The 14,138-nt window shown below is 48.2% G+C and overlaps 1 protein-coding gene across 1 annotated transcript in view; it reads right to left on the reverse strand.

Moving 5' to 3' along the window:
- Positions 1–14,138, reverse strand: part of UBASH3B (ubiquitin associated and SH3 domain containing B) — a 57,133-nt gene that overhangs the window by 12,648 nt on the left and 30,347 nt on the right. Inside the window, exons 2-6 of the mRNA XM_050322843.1 lie at positions 6,535–6,588; positions 5,781–5,967; positions 5,146–5,344; positions 2,946–3,115; positions 876–1,084 (exon numbers count right to left, since the gene is read on the reverse strand). Coding sequence (XP_050178800.1) covers positions 876–1,084; positions 2,946–3,115; positions 5,146–5,344; positions 5,781–5,967; positions 6,535–6,588 — 819 coding nt within the window. The remainder of the gene's footprint in view (positions 1–875; positions 1,085–2,945; positions 3,116–5,145; positions 5,345–5,780; positions 5,968–6,534; positions 6,589–14,138) is intronic.

Raw genomic sequence — 14,138 nt, forward strand, 5'->3', positions numbered from 1 at the left:
GGAAAAAACCCTCCTCAGGTCCAAATATAGCTGGAAAAATCAGGGCTGTTCTCCCTCCCCCTGGCACTTGTGCCAAGTCTGATTTCTCAGGGCTATTAAAGGGGCAAGGAATGGCTTTGGCATCTCACGAGGGGCTGGAATAAACTGTGGTGTAACATCCACAGCACTCCTGGCCTTTTTGGGGCACAGGAAGGGACTATTTCTGGCTTTGCTGGTAATGGAAAAGCAGTGCAGGGAACCATCCTACCATGAGTACCCTGGTGGGTTGTCCTTAGTTTGCTGTATGGCTTTGGCCACATGACATTCCACAACCTGATATTCCCTGTGGGGAGCCCCTGTGTAAGAGGAGACTTCTTCTGGGTGTGTCACAGTGGTTTTGGTAAATGCTCAAGCACTATTTTTTTAATCACTGTTTATTAACTAATTCCCACCAAAATCAAGAGGCATAAGGCATAATCTCATTCAAAAGGTGAGGGCTGCACTCTCACTGAAGCCTTCTGAAAAAATCTTGCTAAGTACCCTAAGAAATGTTGCTGATCCCAAATCCTTTTCCACAGAAGACGTCCCTTCCCAAATCAACGCTCAGATTTAAACCTTCCTGCTCCTGGCCCCACCACAGAGATGTCTCCACAGCAGTGCCTGCAGCAGCCATCTGCTCCAGCAGTGATCCTACGAGTGATAAATAGCTGCTGTAACATCTCAGCCAAAAAAAAGTCCCACTGTCCTCTAATCCCACGCCCGGGGGCAGCATCTGCTCCTCTTGGCTGCGCGGACAGGGCTTTGTGTGCCAGCTCCTTTTCCCCCAGCGACCTTCCCAGCAGCCCTGCGAGCCTCCTCACTCACCCAGGTGAAATCCCAGCAGCTTTTTTACCCACCCGTGGAACACCCAGGTGCCGCACTCGTCCGCCTTGGTGATGTAGTTCTCGGGCAGCAGCCCCGAGCAGCCGGTTGCGAGGGAGATGCCGTAAATCCAGCCCTCGCTGGTGCTGGTTTGTTCCACCGGCGACATGAAAATGAAATCCCCCGGCACCAGCTCCAGCTCGTCGTCGTTCTGGGGGGTGTAGGGGTAGATCACTTGCAGAGTCTGGGGGGGAGAAACCGAAGGGCAAAGGGGTGAGAGGGTTGTTAAGGGAAGGGCGCCACACCTTTAACCCCAGCAAGGTGTGAACAGCTCTCCTTGTGTTTCATCCAGGAAAGCTTCCCTTCAGAGAATTCCTGCTGCTTCCCCCTCTTTGCTGTTGGGAAGCTTCTCTAGGTACTGGCTCCTTCTTCCCTCTTTGATTCCAGTTGCATCTTTGATAACCAGGAGGGAAAGTGAGTGGGATGATTTTTTACAGTGAGCAAAATCATGACTGCGTGCTTAAACCTGTTGAAAATGGAACTGAATTCTTGTTGGGATCTGGAATTTAGACAGCTCTGGTGGTCAGTGACCATTTTTGATTTACCTACACACGTTTGATCTGAAAGAGCAGCTCTTGTTGCTGTTGCTTTTGAAGACAGGGCAGAGATACTCTTGGGAATCTGGGACCTGCTGCTCCCAAAGCTGTTCATGGGACTGCACAGGAAAAAACCACAGGTGATTAGAAAGGCTGGGATGTGGCCACACTCTTTTCTTTGTATTTCCTGACATGAGCAGGATTAAGTAAAAGGTGGGAGAAAGATGAGTGAGTGTAGGTCTGTGATCTCCACTTGAGCATGAGGAATCCACATGTATTAAATGCCTACCATTAAATTTCCTTGGAAATGGCTGCAACAGTCCCCAATTTAAAAGGGGAACGGTCGTGTTCTTGACCCTTGGCCACGAAAAACTTCTGCATCGTTGCAGAAGAGAAGAAAACCCCTCATCTGCTGAGCAGCTCTGCTGTCCTGGTGGTGTCAGCCCTCACCAATCCTTCCAGACTGCATGTGGTATCTTCAGAGGAAGATGGAAACCAGTCACTGTCACCTGACATCACAAGGCCCAAACTTTCACACGTGGCTGCCTGAAGTGAGATATGCAAAGATGGAGCTGGGTTTCATCAGCAACTGCCTTTGCCATCAGCAATAGTGTTGTTGACTGTGTGATGCTTCTGAAGGACACAGGGACTCTCTGGATAGGGAAGGAGGTTGTCACACGTGGAAGCACAGCCTGGGCTGGGTCAGAGACGTGTCAGCTCTCCAGGAGCCTTGGTATTTGTGTGAAAACCAACTTTTTCCCACTCTGCCACAGGTTTTGGGGGTCTGGCTGTGGGCAGTGCACCTTGGTGGGGCTGATCACCCCAACCTTAGGAGCTGAGTTAAACACCCAAACTGAGCAAGCACCTTCTGGAGGTTCCCTCCCCCAGACACTGATTCATCCTGAGACAGACATCTCAGATGGGTCAGATGTCTCGTGTTCTGGAGGTGCCTGTTCCTCTGCACTGAGCCTCAGACTGCAGGTCTCACTTGGGTATTTACAGTGAGGTGAGATGAATCTCACGTGTGGTTTCTCAGTGCCCAAGATCCCAATCTGCAAAATGGAATTATTTTTCTGTGTGTTATGTGGAAAACAGCATTATGAAGGAAACTGTCTTAAGAGATTTAAATACTGCAGTTACAGAATCCATATGAATAATTGTAATATATGAGGGTAATTATTTCTTACATGATGGAACTAAGTGCTGTGGTTAATAATAAAGTCCAGGCTGTACAGTAAAACTGGATACTGGTCAGGTTAAAATACTGGTCTGGTTCTGGAGAGATCAGACCAGTTTATGTCGAGCTCACAGGAGAGTCATTATTAGAATTAATTAATCCAGCAGGACACTGTTGCTGCAAGAAGCAAGGGTTGAGGTGGGTGAAACAGCAAGTCTGGACAGCACGAGCAAAAAGAACAGGCAGGAAGGTCTGTTTGTTCAGATGGCTGGTTAGTCTGGGTTTCTCTTCTGAGACAGAAAAGTTTGGGTTTCTTGTCTGCAGAACTTTACCTCGTGGTTAACGAAGCGAATGTCTCGGGAGAAGATCGCGGCCACCCAGTCACAGCCCAGCTTGACATCGATGTTCTGGGCCAGCTTCTCCAGCGTGGGCAGGTGGCTGCTCTGGAAGTGATAGGCCAGTGTCACGTGGAGCTGCTTCTTGTGGGGCTCCACGTGAACATCTGCAAGGAGAAGACGTGGGTGAGCGACCCCTGAGTGCGAGGTGAGCGGTGATGGGAAAGGAGGAGAGAAAATATCACAAAAATTGCCAGGAGCTGGGCTTTGGAAGACACTCTAGAGGAACAGACTGCAGGGCACTTTGAACAGGCTCCGAGGAAGCCAAATGTGGGCTCTCTGTATTGCACCTCGGATCAAATTAATCAAATTATTAGAGGTTTTTGGGCTGGCTCAGCCCTGAGTCACAGCAGGGTGGGAGACAAGGCTGCCCTGCCCAGCTGCCCAAAAACAGGTTTCTGGGTGGTGTGGTAACAGCTGCTGCCCTTCTGAACACACTTCCCAAAAAAACCAGACATTTTTCCAGGTAACTTGGTAGGCTTTCCTGAGCAGCTGAGGATCTTTCCAAAATAAGCAAGTGAAAAAGCGTAATTTTTACTCTCCCTCCTTTGTTCTCTCTGCCACAGCAGCAATTACAAATCCATGGAATCTACAGGTTCATGCAGGTTGATTAAATCTTTTCCCTGGGCATTAGTTGGATTACCAGTTTAGCCACTGAGGGCGAGGTATTCCCAGATTGTGGAAACAGACATTGATATAATAATGATTCAAAATGATCCTGCAGGAAAGATAAAAAAAAAAAAAAAAGAACCTGCATTAGGAAAAGAGAAAGGTGAGAGTGTGTGAAATATTGTGACTCTTCCAGTAGATGTGGAAATCATAGGATACATTGTTTGCATGTAATTTATTCTTGCTTATTCAACCAAAAATTGCAATTAAATTTGACTGATTATTCAGTCAAAATTGCAGTTATTCAGAGACTTGGCTCCAAGTGCCAGCCAGGGGTAGCTTTGCAAGCTCATCCATCTTTTTCTCTCTTTCTGTTTTTGATAGCAATGAAAAATATGTTTTGCAAAAGCCCCAGAGACTTTAATGTGATAACCTGCCCAAGCTGTGGGGGCTGCAATGCAGCAACTGGCCTTCCCTAAAAAAAGAACCAATTCGGTCTGAATTGGAGCAGTCACAGGGGCAGAAGCTTTTAGGAAGCTGTGGGTGCTTCCTTCTTCTGGGTCAGTGTTTTTTGGGGGTAAGAATTGCCCCTCTGGCTGGAGGGTGTGTCTGGGGAACACTTTGGAGGGGAATATTTGTCCCTCTCTCACGTGGCTGCAGCCTCCTTGGACCTGCCCAATGTCTCTGTGCCTGTCACTGCCTAAAAATGTGCATTTTAAAGATAACATTCCCTCCCTCTTCTAAAGGGAAGGAAAATTCTGGGTCATTGTTGGGTGAAAGCAGGGGCAGAGACTTGTAGCTGTTCTGGATGGTTATGGGATGCCTGCCTAGCAGGAAACACCCCAGGGATGCAGAATTTGCTGCATCTTGATGCATTTAAGCTCCAGATTAAGCCTGTGACAGTGAAAGGCTAAACCAGTCGTGCTGTGACCAGCCCAGGCTGAGCCCTGCAGTGATGGAGGGTGGGAGGATTAGTGGGGGAGCTGTTCCAGTGCTCCCATGCTCTTCTGAGTTTGGAGGTCACTGGGGGACACCCAAAGAGCCTATTCAGCAGTGGAGGCCACGGGAGCACGGGGTGCTCTGCTTACTTCCCCCTCCACGAGCAGCAGAGGACCAGACAGCAGAGCCAGATGCTCTCAGGACTGAGGACTCTTCTCCAAGTCCTCTTCCCACCTCAGAAATGAAGTGAGAAAACAAGCACGGCCTCGAAACGGTCAAGGAAAGTTTTGTGGTGGTGGCTTGAGGCGGGGAGGGGAGCAGGAAACACCCAGCAGGCAGAGCACCCACGTGAAAGGTTGAGGAACCACCAAATGTCAACTTCCCTTCCAGGAGATAACGCTGCAGGAGATCAAGAGCGAGGTGATCTTTCGGCTGCAGGGCACTGAAACCCAAAGCACCTGCCGGGCTGTTCCTCTCGAGGCTTTTAGTTCTCACTTAAAAAGCAGCTTTGTGAGCTCTGGTGGTATCCAAAGTGGCAGTGCCCAAAAAAAAGCCACAGGCTCTGGGCAGCCCCAGCTCGGCCACTCACCTGCTTTAGAAGCCGCCTCTGCAGCAAAGTCCGCAGCAAACTTCTTCAGCACCTCAGCACTGTCCTCCTTGACAAAGAGGCCGATGAAGTTGGAGGATGTGTAGAGCTCCAGGGGCAGGGGGGCGGGGAATTTGCATTTCCAGCGCATCACGGTGGCCTGCAGGGCCTCTGTGAGAGCATCCACCTTGCTGTCCTCACACTGCCAAGGGAAGGGCAGGCACTTGTCAGGCAGGGAAAGGAAAGCAGGGTGTGTGTGTGTGTGGGGGTGTGAACAGCCTACCTTAGCTGTATCACAGCGAGAAAAAGCACAGGGGCACAGAAAAATCCATATTTAGAAATCCCCTGCCCCTCCCTCGCCCTCGAAGCGGGATCAGCCGTCCTCAAGTGACCTTCCCAACCTCACCCCACCCCCCCATCCATTCTCCTGCTAACGATCACTTGGGATGATGAGAACTTGGTCCTCTGCTGCTGCTCTTGGCTGAAAACAACAGCTTAAAAACCAATTACCTCCTCAACAAGCCCAGGCATCAAGCAAAATTTCAACCCCAGCTCCCCAAACCCTTGTGCAGGGACCGAGTGGAGCGTGGAAAGCTCCACCCTGAGCCTGGCAAGGCAGGGAGGGAGCTGTGCCTCACCATGAAGAACTGGCACAGGGTGATGTGTGGGAAAATGTTGTGAGCTTTGTTCTTCCCACAGATCTGCTTCGACTGCTGCCAGAAGTCCGAGAGCTTCTGAGCCAGGGGGCCCGTGGGGCGCAGGTACAGGACGTACTCCCGGGGCAGGGGGTCGTCCAGGAACGGGTCACCCACGTGGGAGAAGAGCCTGGGAGGGAGAAACAGCGGTTAGGTTGTCAGATAATGGCACATTTTCTCCCAGCAAAACCAGCTTTCCCCTGTCCTCGCTCTCGTTCGTTCTCCCTCTGCGGGAAAAGTCACCTCTGGCAGGTCAGGCAGAGCTGCCCTGTCCCCCCTCCAGCCCATCTCCACTGTCAAGGAATACAGAAAATTGGGGTTTGGCTTCAGGCTGATGCTCTGAAGATCCAACCCAGGTCACTGCCTCTGCCTCTCTGCCTTCTCAGTGCGCAAAACGCAAGGGGGAGAGCGCTGGAAATTGCTCAACATCTCTGAAAAGGCAGCTCTCAGCTTTCTGTTCATCAGCTGCAGATAGCGGGGGGTTCTTTCTCTCATCTGTTTCTGCTTTTACTCGAGACCACAAACTCCCTCAGACAAAGCTCGTTGCTGGATTGCTTATTTACAGCACTTAAATAGCGTTTCACTGAATTCTGCAGGTGCTTTTCAGATGATGACCCCGTTTTACATCCCCCTTTCTAATGGCTGAAATCTTAAATCCACTAATTTCTTTTACTTTTTAACTTTTATTCATACCAACCAGTCGCATGCTGCTTGAACACTTCTTCCACCTGTGGATGCCAGTGCTTTTTGTCTGGAGAGAGAGAGAAAATAAAGAGTGTTTTAGTGCTGCTGGGTTATGTGGCTCCTGTCACAGGTATTCCTTGGACCTTCCTTGTGTTTGGAAAGCTGTGGGATACCCTTTCCAGGCTGATTCTCTCAGCCCTGGGGCTTTTTTTTTTCAGATGTGCCACCTGCCAAATTCCTGCAAAGTGTTTAAAGGGTGAAGTCTGAGATATGGACTTCAGGGTTTTCCATGTTTTCCCGATTTTATGGACAGTGAAGCACTGGATATTGGCATTCAGTGACCTCTTTGCTGGTTGTTTCACCAAGAAAACCCAAAGGTTTGGGTCTGAAAGTGCAGACGTTGCACTGAGGACAAGAAAAATTCAACTGCCACGAGAGGGCACAAACCAGAGATTTTCAAGGTTAGAACAGTTCCCTTCAGTCCTTGCTACACAGAAACAGCTCTTCTGCTTTTTTTTTTTCCCTTCAAGACACCTCTAAATCCCTTTTCACTCCAGCTGGGAAGACCCAAGTCTCCTGTTCTGCAAATTTTCCAGTTGCAGGACAGATTGACACAGCGCTGTTCAACTCCCAAATGTGGAACTGTGCTTTCCAAAGGCTCGGCATCAGCACTGAAATGCAGCTGTGGATCAGGGAGGAATTCACCCAGAATCCAAATGGCAGAAACACTGAGGGGAAAATGACGAGTGGAGGAGGCAGAAAAGGATAGAAACGTTGGGGTGGTGGGGCAGGAGACAGGCTTTGAGTTGGTTGAGGGCAAAATTCCCCATGAATGGGTGATTTCAAGGCTTCCTGCTTAAGGGAAGAAGGGCAGACTCCAGGTGGGTCTGAGATCAGGGCAGTTTGGACCCTCTATGCTTCTGCCACCTTCCCTGTCTGCAGCAACAGCTTTCCAAAGCACCCTGATAGCCACGGAGGATGTTCATGCAGTGTCACCCACCAGCTCCTAGACATGTGTTGTTGACTCAGCTGTGTTTCAGCTCTGCCCTGGCCTTCCCCACCCCTTGAATACACATATTTTTGCTCATTTTGAGAGCAAGAGGAAGGCAGAAAGATAATGCTGCTGCTGAAAAAAAAAACCAAACCAAAACAAAAGAAAAAAAGGGGGGTGGGTGGGTGAGTATTGCAAATGTGTGATTATGAAAATAGTTCCTCCTGAAGGGTTTTGCTGCCCTTATCTGCCAGTGCTCATGTGAAGGCACCTGCCTTCTGAAGGACAGCTCTTGTGTGGTGAACACTGCAGGTTGGGGTGTTCATCTTGCTGACCTTGCCTCAGCTGTGCTATGCAAAGCAGCCACTGCTTTGCTTTGAAAAGCAGCTCAGGCAAGAGCAAAGAGCCAAAAAAAGAAAGAAAATAAAAAAGCTCTTCCCAGCAACTTGCAGAGGGTGGGAACCTCTCAGGCAGGCTGGATTTTCCCTAGCCTGGTTTCTCACCCATTTCTGTTGCCTTTGCTCAGTTCACCTCCCCTCTTGCTTGTGCTTTTTAAAACACAGGGAAATAAATGGGTTGGAAGTGTCCAAACCATCCCTTCTGCAACGTGTCTGTGTCAAACCCAAGGCAGTGAATTCCAGCTGCCCTCCCAGCAAAGCCCTGGCTTGGAAATGAGCAGTTCCTCCTGCTGGATCTCCCTCAGGATTCCCTCTCCCCAGGCCCCAGCACGGATTTCTGGAGGAGCCATCCGAAAATCCAGCGGGACAGACGGTTCTGCCACCCACCCACCCACCCTTGGTGGCTTGTTCCCTCAATGAACTGATGTTTCCTCAGCAACAAATCACACAGTGGGAGCTCTGCTGGAGTGAACTGCAGCTCCTGCAGTGCTTGGGGACCACGAAGGGCATCACAGAACGTCAGGCTGGACCCTCAGACATTTGTTCATCCGTGATTTCCAAAGTTGCCTCTTTCATCCGCAGGGACAATAAACTCCCTTTTCAATTTCATTTTCAGGGTGAGCAGGAAATGCTGCATAAAGCAACCAAAAGCCAAAGCATATTTTTATCCCAGGACCTCAAACTAAGATGCTCTTCTCTTTTTTTTTTTCCCTTATTTTTTCATTTAGAGCAGGGAATGGTGATGGTGACTGATGGCCTCTGCATCCCTTCCAAATACTCTCCCCTGCAGCCAGAACTTGGAGAGGGCTCATCTTCCAGCTCCCAGGCCAAGATCAACTTTTTATGAGTTGAGTACTCAAAACTAGTCACAGCTTGTACAAAAATGGCCTGATTTTCACAACTGCTGAGTGCAGTGGGAGCTGGGAGGCATATTCTGCTCCTGAGAAAATCAGGTCACTTAATTAGGTGACTGGGGGGCTCAGATTTACTCATGCTGGGTAGCAAAGCAAGTGTTGGCTGTAGCATTGTAGTAAGTGGTAAAATCACTCAATCACTGGTTAAACAGGACCAAAATCTTACTGGGAAGCACATCCCAGCTAAACAGTTGACCCCTGGGCCCAAAACATTCCAGGAAATTGGTGTTGCTGCCCTGGTTTCCATGTTAATGTGTAAATGGTGGGCATTTTAACCCCAGCCCACACGATGGGAGAGCACAGAGCTCTGTGTGCTGCACAACTTAACTCCTCTCTCTTGAAGGAGTTTTGGCTTCCTGCAATTTCAGGGTAAGGAGAAAAAAAAAAAAAGGCACAAGGGAATGTCAATTCAGCTAGGAAATATATATCAATAAACAGAAATATAATGGCCAAATCCCATTTACTTCAGAGGAAATGACTGTAATGGGGAATGATGCATTAACCATAAAGAGAACCTGCAGTCTCAGAAGCACCACACAGAAACCTTCCCTCAGCTTTCTGATTCTAGTCCAGCACTTTAAAAACGGCTCAGCTTCATTCAAGCCCAGTTTAAAAAGGGGCTCAGCTTCATTCAGGCCCAGTTTAAAAAAAGGAAGGTGTGTGTGGCTGCCAGAGGCGATGAAATACCGTGTGGGAAAGTTAATGCAAACAGTGGATTAGAAGTTAATGCAAACACTGCAAGAGCAAGGGATGGCAGGGAGCTATTTTAAAGGTATTTCTTTATCTGCATTATATTTTCTCACTAAAAACCTCTGCAGGCTTCAGGGGGTCGATGCCCCCAGCAGGGATTTCCTTCACTTTGCCAAGCAGAGACGCCAGTTCTGCCGTGGGCAGAGCTGAGCTTTGTGTCTTTGAGGAGGACCTCGCTCTGCCCTGAGTTGCTGCTCTCAGAGGCAGGAGAAAATGCCAACATTTCTACCTCAGACCCACCTACAAACTGCCTCCAGAGGCACCAGGGGATTTGTGAATGAGCAATGGAAGGATGGAGGCAGCCTGTGAAAAAAAGCGAATGACTAAACCTTCCCTTTCGTTCTCAAGCCCAGACAAACTTCTTCCCCATGAACAAAACCCCTTGGAGGGATGAATTCATCATCTCAAGTAGCCCTGAATCTCTGGCCCATAAAATATTTAGCTGTGTAAATACTGATTTTTTTTTTTTTTTGGAAATGGCATAAAACATGATGGAATACTTGGCTCTCCTCGTTAGGTTCTGTTCAAAGGCCTGCCTGACATGATAAGATAGGAATTACAGATCATAATTTATGCCAGAGGAGTTTGAAAGAAGGATGCCATCAGACAGAGCTTTTTTCTTACAAATATAAAATCGGCACCTTTATTTTTCGCTTGTTTGTGTGCATAAAATATGTATTTATGTAAATACATATTCAAATAGGTATATGTATCTATTTAAAGCTTGACTTTTTCCATCTTTGTTGGTTTATGGTAAAAGAACAGACAGCAAAATGCTTGTTGGCTCCAGGGAATGAGAAAAAATAGGGATTTTCTAGATGTGAAGACGTGTGTCAGTCCAGGTACAGTCCAGGTCAGAAGTTCAATATTAACTCCTCCCTTAGTTTTTGTGTCAAGCTCAGCCATGGTGTGAGAGGTCCTGAATTCAAACCCAGCAACACCTCCAGGGAAGCTGCTCTAAATTCTTCACAAACAGTAAAATTCCCACATTTTCCTGTGCATGTTTGTTTCCCAACTGCCCACCTAAGTGACCTTCAGAGATTCCTGAATTTTGGCAGTTTTCATCAATAGTTGGTACCACCAACAGTGCAATAAATGAAACTTGTCTATTTTGGGCTTTCAATAAACAGTTGCACGTTGAAGAAAAGTTCTGCCAGCGAAATTTCTGTCCATCTCATCACCTGATCAGGGAAAGACACCCGAATTCCACAGTTTTCCTCCACACAAAAATGAGGTGTTCTTCCCAAACGGTTTTCCACGTGGGGCTGTGCCCCTCGGAATTCTCCAAGTGCAGAATTCAGTTGGTCACCAAAAAAAATCATCTGATACCATTTCTGTTGTTATTTGGGTGACCTTCCTTCTATAAATAGGGACAGCACAGGAAGATATCACCAGGGATCCAGTTCCTGTTTAGGGCAGGGGGTTGGGTATGTTCTTTTTCTGCAGGGGAAAAATAAACAAACCCCAAACCCTGTGCGTTTTTGTGAGACAAACAATCCTAATGTAAGTGTGTGGCAGAAATGTAATCACACACTGCTATGTATTCCCAGTCTCCAAATAGTTTAAATATTCATTTTTTTCAGAGGCACAGTCCTGCAGCCACAGGATGATGATGATGGTGATGGTGATGATGATGGTTTTTAAGTGCAAACAGCGAGGGCCTGGGCGTGTCTCTGGTTTACATGTTTGTTTCTGATGGTTATGTAAGATTTTGAAGGCGGATTTCTTTTCCCCCCCTCCTTCTTTAGCACATGTGCACTAAGTCATCCCCCTAATCCTCTGCTCAGCCAGCTTGTTAAAGCAAAAGGAGAGGGAAGTACAGGCTCGTAAAAAGTGTCCAGGATAAAGGCAGGAATGTAGCAGCCATTTAACGTGTTTAAAGAGATACACGGTTTAAAGAGGAAGCAGGATATTATTTTCCTCAGAACAATAACAGCCCAGCTTTTTATGAGATGTGGGCTTAGATGGCCAAGTCCTGAGCTCATGTGGCCCTCCATGTCCCTGTGGGGTGGAGGAGGAACGAGGTGCAGGTATTTGGGCTGATTTGGATTGGTCACACCCCATCAAAATTCCTCTGTCCTTTTATTTTCCCCTTCAAATGCAAAACCTCTATTTTTGCCTATTATTACTTACAATCATGATATTGGCTTTATTTTTAATTTTTTGCTGCTGATTACATTTGTTGTCTGGCTTTCTACTTCACTTCCTTAAGCTCTTCTCCCCGTGTGCTGATCTAGAAATGTATTGCCCAAACAAAGAGCAGCAGTGTCTGAAAATAACAGGAGTCCTGAGGCTGGAAATTTAAGAAAACCGTGTCTCACAAAGCCCTAATAAAACCATAAAAGTTGGCAGCACCTCAGCTGGCTGGTTCAGAAAGCTTCAAAACTGTCGGGCAGGGCAATCACTGGAAAATGAGGTCAGGGTTAAGGGAGCTGGGAAATAAGTGGTGCTGTTAAAGGGTTTGGAGAGTTCTGACCATTAGCAGCACAGCCCAATAAATAAATTCAAATGGAAGGTGGATGTAAATGGAGCACACTGATCTTGTCCCCTTCAAACACCTGAACGCTGCGGAGTGGCCACGATTTCGTCCCTGCAGGGAGCAGGAGCTTCCACCCCAACACCACTAATACATCTCCAGCTAAGCAGGGAGACAATGTCTTTGTGAGGAGCCAAGTTAGAGGTTTAAGCAGGCTCGAATGTACCATCTGGAGGCCCAGTGATAGCCAGAAAAGGAAGCAGTTGTCATGCTGATTGCAAATAAATAAGTCCCCGGCAGCGCTGGAGACAAACACGGCGCTTTCTTCTTTCCAACCGCTCTTCTTCCTACACAGGGACGAGCTGGGGCGGGACAGAGGTTTGCTGTCGCTGTGTTTTTGGGACCTTCACCCCCGTTTCCCTCCTCAGGGGTGGGTTTGGGGCAGCGTGGAGCTGCAAGCGGGGCCAGGTGGCCGCTCGCGGCACGTGAGTCGCGGTTGTCCCGCTGCCACTCGGCGAGCACCTGCCTCTCCATCTGTCCCCTCGCGTGGCACAGCCCCTCTGCAGGGCCCAGAGAGCCACAGGGATGGATCACACCCCACAACCCCCCCATAATTTGAGGGGAGGGGAGAGCCACGAGCTGCCTGATGTCACACAGGTCGTGCCAAGCCTGGCTTCAAGCTCCCTGGAGAGAGACGGGTGCTGCTTTGCTGCCCCCCAAGTCCTCGAGGCAGCCCCACTTTACTCCTTTGCATGTAGAATTTTTTTTTTTACTATCATGTAGATCTTTAGGAAGAAAAAAAAAAACAAACCAAAAAAAAAAAAAGCCACGACCAGCACTTTAAAGTGTCAGTGTTAACATTTTCCAGCTCCTTGGGGTTTCAAAACAGGAAGTTTGGGGGCGGTGCAGTTGCTCAATTTGCCAGAAAGCTGCTGTTCTGTGAAGATGGTGATGCTGGGCTGTACCAGCAACTCGAGCCCTGATGGCCCTCACTCTCTGGGACCCATTCTCTGTGAGTTTTGATGTGCTGCTCCTGCCAGTGGAGAGCTGAGCTGCTCTCCAGAGGCACAGCAAAGCCAAGGGGAAGTTCTCCCAGCCTGGCAGAGGTAACACAGCCCAAAGCCAACGTTGGTACATCTCAAGCCTGAAAACAAAGCACTGAGCTGCTTGGTTTGGACCTTGTGATGAAACCTGTGAGGCAAACTTCACAGAGCCAAATCTCCTGCATTTGCAAGAGCCTGTGATCATTCTGACCCCTTATTTTCACCTCAAGTGGTGATTTTTCTCCTCTTTGTGGGCAGTGTCTCTCTACCAGGAGGAATCCTACAGGCTGTGTGTGCTGATGGCCTCGCAACTTTGCTGAAAAGGCAAACCCCAGAGATGGAAAATGGGAAGTGGATGCCCAGGGAGGAGCCAGCCACGATCTCACCCCCAAAATAGACTCAAGCAAAGCACCAAGAAGGAAGTCTAAGAAATTAAGGAAGGTGGAAGGAAGAAGGGTGGGGTGCTGAAATAGTTGGGTTAAAGGCAAAAAGAGAGACTCAAAATAGCCTCCTGCTCTAGACAGCTCTGTTCAGGAAATTTTTTAAGCCCTGCTGTTTTCAGTAATACACACATTTCACAGCATTCCAGATAAGCATTCCTGGCTTAGTGTTTCTTGTCACCCAGGTAAGACCAAGCTGTGTCGATATTTGTTACGTCAAAATTCACTTGGGAGAACCCCAAAGTGCTGTAGAGAAAGGGGCCAAGGAGGGTTAATGCAGCAGATGATGAGGTACATTTGCCACTGACTCAAGGCTGAAACAACCCCCTCTGAGTAGTCTTGGGAGTGGGAGTCCCATGGTACTCAAAGCTCCCTTTTGGGGTGAGAAAACACACACAGTTCTCAGTCTCTTGCCTCAGAGATTCTGAAGTGTGTGGTTAAAGCAGCCAGCGAAGGTTCAAGTCAAAGTTTCCATCAGGGGAAAGAGAAAACAAGTTAGTTTGCAAGCTCTGGTCTGAATTTCAACCTGAGTGTCTGTATTTCAGACCACACTGTAGTCCTTGGGTGATACAAGTGGCAGAAGCTATAAAAATGCACAATTACAA

This window comes from Myiozetetes cayanensis, unplaced genomic scaffold, assembly GCF_022539395.1.
Source record: "Myiozetetes cayanensis isolate MyiCay16 unplaced genomic scaffold, myiCay2020 scf29, whole genome shotgun sequence".
Lineage (NCBI taxonomy): Eukaryota > Metazoa > Chordata > Aves > Passeriformes > Tyrannidae > Myiozetetes > Myiozetetes cayanensis.